The sequence below is a fragment of the Hevea brasiliensis genome, unplaced genomic scaffold (genome assembly GCF_030052815.1).
Source record: "Hevea brasiliensis isolate MT/VB/25A 57/8 unplaced genomic scaffold, ASM3005281v1 Scaf7, whole genome shotgun sequence".
In the NCBI taxonomy this organism is placed as follows: domain Eukaryota; kingdom Viridiplantae; phylum Streptophyta; class Magnoliopsida; order Malpighiales; family Euphorbiaceae; genus Hevea; species Hevea brasiliensis.
This window is the reverse complement of record NW_026615250.1, coordinates 830,938-836,549: the sequence shown is the minus strand read 5'-3', so window position 1 is coordinate 836,549 and position 5,612 is coordinate 830,938. Positions and strand designations below refer to the sequence as shown.

General features: G+C 36.0%; 1 protein-coding gene across 1 annotated transcript; it reads left to right on the top strand.

The window, feature by feature from the left end:
• Positions 1-662: 662 nt before the first annotated feature.
• LOC110659976 (probable linoleate 9S-lipoxygenase 5) lies at positions 663-5,475 on the top strand. The gene is made up of 9 exons (XM_021818106.2): positions 663-1,192; positions 2,122-2,411; positions 2,499-2,739; positions 2,830-3,171; positions 3,277-3,362; positions 3,541-3,648; positions 3,795-4,099; positions 4,203-4,466; positions 4,546-5,475. Exons 1-9 carry the CDS (start codon positions 952-954, stop codon positions 5,297-5,299), a joined length of 2,631 nt encoding a protein of 876 aa, XP_021673798.2. The 5' UTR covers positions 663-951; the 3' UTR covers positions 5,300-5,475.
• The last annotated feature ends 137 nt before the right edge of the window (positions 5,476-5,612 follow it).

The window sequence follows — 5,612 nt, the reverse complement described above, 5'->3', positions numbered from 1 at the left end:
TGGTTAAAAAAATATTAAACTTAAGTTTAATATTAGTTTTTAATAACTTTTAATTAATATATTTAAGATTACATCTTCAATAATAAATTAAATAATAATATCAAATAAATTCTTAATAGCATTTACAATTGCTAACTTTAATTAGTTGTTTTTTTATTCATGTTTTATTAAATTAAATTAAAAATATAATTGGAGTATCTTTATCTAATAAAAAAGGTGGGACATTTAGAAATCTTGAATTGAAATGGGATAATTGTAAAAATAAATTTTTTTTTTTACAATTATCCTCGTTATTTTACTATCAAAGATGCCGAGTCAAATATTATGTTACATGCTAATGTTAGAATATAATTAATAAGAGTTAAAAGTTATAAAATTAGTATAAATTTTTTTTAATATAGATATAATTATAAAAAATTAAAAAATATATAATTTTTTTTTAATTTTTCCAATTGAAATCTTAACAATAATATTTTTTTCTACGCAATAATAATTATTACATAAACTTTTTGCAAAAAAAATTACATAAATTAATAAAAAAGAAAATGGCAGGAATAATCATGGCAAGCCACAACAGTGCAAAGCACTAGAAGGAGTCCTCTCAGGCCTTAGCAAAAGTTGAAAAAACATGTATGGGCGTATCTACACGCGCCTTAGAAAAGGGTCGGTGGAGTTCAAAGTCGTCTAGCATCTGCATCCCTAAATGGTTAATCATTCCAAGGAAATGATAAGGAAGCTACTCCAAAGTGATCAAGTAAAAGCTTCTTACTCAGAACACAAGGTCTTGGTTTTTTGCATAATCCATATATATTTTTATTTCTTTTTTCCTCTATAAATACAAGCCATAATCCTTGTGCCACATCCATCAAAAACCCAATATACAATTTGCAATACCCACTTCTTCCCCGTTATTAAGTTCTTTGTTTAGCTCCTGAAGCTAAAGGGGTTATCATGTTTCAGAACATAGTGGATACCATTACTGGTGACAGTTGTAATGTTAATAAGGAGATGAAATGTGTGAGTGGTGAGTGTAAGAAGATCAAAGGCACTGTTGTGTTGATGAAAAAGAATGTTTTGGACTTCAATGACTTCCCTGCTTCTGTTCTTGATCATCTTCATGAGTTGTTTGGCCGCGGAGTCTCTCTGCGACTCATTAGTGCTGTTAACTGCAGTGATGAGCCTGAAGCTGGAGGTGAGTTGATTTTCTTTTTTTCCTTTAGCTTCTTTCTTCTTCCAAGAAGTTGAGAGGAGGGAAAGGGTGGGTATAATCTAGAGTGAAATCAAGATTCGAATATCTGATGCCCACTCCTTGGATTATTTTCTTTTCTTATTAGTTGCTATTATAGAGTTTTTCATGTGCTTCATTAGTTCCTTATTTTACTTGTTTCTGTACTGATCACCTAGGATATGATCGAACAACTTGGCTACAATTTACTAGGTATGAGAAAACCAAGTTAAGTCATGTTTGGAATTGAAGAAAAGAAAGTAAAAGTAAAGATTTTTTTTTTTTTTTTTTAAATCTCAAGAAAAACAGAGAATAAACCAATTCAGCTTCATCGTTAACCACAGTCACAAAAGTCACAGCCATATGTTGTTAAGACTTCCTTCTTTACTAATGGGAATAGGGAATAGAAAAAGGATTCAAGAATGTCTGATGAGGCCCACCAAGTTGCAGGTGCCTCAACAAGAGTCAATGCCAGAAACTGTTTTATTTTTATTGAAAAATTAATAGGTCAGGAAACTCTCTATTCAATATATATATATTTTTTAAAACATCTCTATTCAAATTCAAGATTAATTAGCATTTAGTTAACAAATAAGAACTTATGTCTTAGTTTAGCTCAGAAAGTAAGACAGTAGTTGTCAAAATTTTTTTGTAGCTTCCTGGTTGATAAGATTCTTGATTGACCTGCAAATTAATTATTGTAGACTGATCTTAATCGATCTAATTTGGTTTTTCGGTCAAAGAAAAGGCCACGGGCTAATGCATTTAGACTATTAATTTATGTGAATCTCGCTTGTATTAAATATTAAATAATATAACTCATATGAATCAATAGTCTAGATGTATCAATGGTGATTGACACCACTACTAATGGGGATATTTGCATGCCTTTGTAGAGAATGGCATGCGAGGGAAAGTAGGAAAGCCTGCAAATTTGGAAGATTGGATTACTTCAAAAGCTCCCTTAACAGCAGGAGACTCAGCATTCAAAGTTACCTTTGATTGGGATGATGAGATTGCAGTTCCAGGGGCATTCATCATAAGAAACAATCATCACAGTGAATTTTACCTGAAAACTCTCACCCTTGAAGATGTTCCTGGCCAAGGTCGAATCCATTTTGTCTGCAACTCATGGGTTTACCCTGCCAAACGCTACAAGAAAGATCGAATTTTCTTTGCAAACAAGGTAAGCTACTATCATATATTGTATTAACTTAGCTGGCTAAGACAGAAGCTTGCTGAGCTGATGATGAGTTTTTTTGTGATTGTATAGACGTATCTGCCACAAGAGACACCAATGCCAATGCGCAAATACAGGGAGGAAGAACTCGAGAACTTGAGAGGAGATGGAAAAGGAGAACTTCAGGAATGGGATCGTGTCTATGATTATGCTTTCTATAATGATTTGGGAGAGCCTGATAAGGGCCCAAAGTATGTCCGCCCAATTCTTGGAGGATCTGCAGAGTACCCTTATCCTCGCAGGGGAAGAACTGGCAGAGCACCAGCAAAATCAGGTATTTTGTCTACTGAGAATTACTCCAAGTAATATATATGTTCTCGTTGAAGATAAGATCTTGATACTGTTTTCTGGTTATTGTGAGCAGATCTCAACTATGAAAGCAGGCTGCCGCTTCTGATGAGCTTGAACATATATGTTCCAAGAGATGAACGATTTGGTCACCTGAAGATGGCTGACTTCCTTGCTTATGCACTGAAATCTATAGCTCAATTTATTAAACCTGAACTAGAAGCCCTATTTGACAGCACCCCAAATGAATTTGACTCTATTGACGATGTATTAAAGCTCTATGAGGGAGGGATTGAGCTCCCTGATGGCCCCTTACTGGATAATATAAGGAAAAACATTCCACTGGAGATGCTTAAGGAAATTTTCCGAACAGATGGAGAGAGGCTTTTCAAATTTCCAGTGCCTCAAGTAATTAAAGGTATTATTATCTTTAACAGTGAAGCCCAACTGACATTTTTCAGAATATATTTTGCTGAACTGTTTCTCCTGCCATTCAATTGTGATGGTCTAATAATTGGAGCAGAGAGTAAGACGGCATGGAGGACTGATGAAGAATTTGGCAGAGAAATGCTGGCTGGTGTAAACCCTGTCATCATTCGTTGTCTCAAGGTACATTGAAGCTCTTTACCCTTATTGTTTGCAAAGAAGGTTGACTTGTGCAGTATTTACTTTGGAAATTTATAATGGATGTCAAATCTCCTTTGTTTCCTTCCAACTTCGACAGTTAAAGAGAGAGTATGCTGGTTTTTTTTATTGAGCTCGTGTCTGCTACTAAATTTAACTGCAGGAATTCCCTCCAAAAAGCAAGCTAGACAGCAAACTATATGGTGATCAAAACAGTAAAATAACTGAAGGAGACATAAAGAATAGCCTGGATGGATTGCCCGTAGATGAGGTAATGTTCCTCAATGCGATTCTTTGACAATTGAATTGAGTTTAGGATCAAAATCATTGGATGTTCATGGTTGGGATTAGTTGAATTTAATCAACTACCATAAACCAATATAATCTAAAACATTTTCTGTGTTAATGGTGATGAAGGCAATCAAGAACAACAAGTTATACATATTAGACCACCATGATACAGTGATGCCATATCTGAGGAGGATAAATGCTACTTCCACAAAGACATATGCAACAAGGACCCTACTTTTCTTGAAAGGTGATGGTACTCTGAAGCCTATTGCAATTGAATTAAGCTTGCCTCATCCTGAGGGAGATCAATTCGGAGCTATTAGCAAAGTTTACATACCAGCTGAAAATGGTGTTGAAAGTTCTATTTGGCAATTGGCTAAAGCTTATGTGGCTGTAATTGACTCTGGCATTCACCAACTTATTAGCCACTGGTATGAAATCTGTCAAACAAAATTAGACTATTAGAAATTTAGAAGAAAAGATATTTAATTGATGAATTGAGATTAATTCTAATTATTTGTATTTTCTTCACAGGTTGCATACACATGCAGCAATTGAGCCATTTGTGATTGCAACAAATAGGCATCTAAGTGTGCTTCATCCGATATACAAACTTCTGCTCCCTCACTTCCGTGACACAATGAACATAAATGCAGTTGCTAGACAGACACTTATTAATGCTGGTGGATTGTTGGAGTTTACTGTGTTTCCTGCAAAATATGCCATGGAATTGACATCCATGGCTTACAAAAGCTGGAATTTCAGAGAGCAAGCACTTCCTGAGGATCTAAAGAAGAGGTAAATTAATCTCAGTCCACTAGTAATTGGTCATTAACATTCTACTTCATGTCACATGTTACCTCTTTGTTGTATTCAGAGGAATGGCAGTTGAAGATCCTAATTCTCCACACGGTCTACGCTTACTGGTGAAAGACTACCCCTATGCTGTTGATGGGCTTGAGATATGGTCATCAATCAGAGAATGGGTGAAAGACTATTGCTCCTTTTACTATGAGACAGATGACATGGTCACTAAAGATCCTGAACTCCAGTCATGGTGGAAGGAACTTCGCGAGGTAGGCCATGGCGACAAGAAAAATGAGCCCTGGTGGCCTAAGATGCGGACAAGAGAAGAGCTGATACAATCCTGCACCATAATTATATGGGTTGCATCTGCTCTCCATGCAGCAATCAACTTTGGGCAATACCCTTATGGAGGTTACCTCCCCAATCGTCCAAGCATAAGCCGCAGGTTCATGCCTGAAAAAGGCACTCTAGAATATGAGGAGCTTAAAACGAACCCAGACAAGGCTTTCTTTAAAACAGTCAGTGCCCAGCTGCAGACTGTTGTTGGCATTTCCCTCATAGAAATATTGTCAAGGCATTCATCAGATGAAGTGTATCTTGGGCAGCGAGACACACCTGAATGGACAACAGACGATAAACCATTAGAGGCTTTTAAAGAATTTGGAAAGAGGCTGGAAAAAATTGAGGAGAGGATTATAGAGATGAACAGAGATAAGGAACTGAAGAACCGTGTTGGACCAGTTATGATGCCATATACTTTGTTATTTCCTAGCAGTGATGTCGGACTTACTGGCCGGGGAATTCCCAATAGTGTTTCGATCTAAAGCTTCTTTGTAGGAGATTTTCTGTTCTTGTTTAATATCAATGCATTTTTACGTAGAAAGCTCCAACCTTCTCAGCATGCAAGTGTCTGTCATGCTCTGTAACTGAGAAGGTAATAAAATTCATAAATAATGTATTATGCAATCTCTCAAGCGGGAACTTAGGACCGTATTCTGTTCGTCCAGTGGCTTTAAAACAATTTTTTTAAGAATAAAACGACATGTCATATCTAGATAAAACGCACAAGGTCTCAGATGTCAAATCAATAAAAAGAGTACAGTAGAAGCTAATGGGCGGCTTCGTCGCTATAAAACC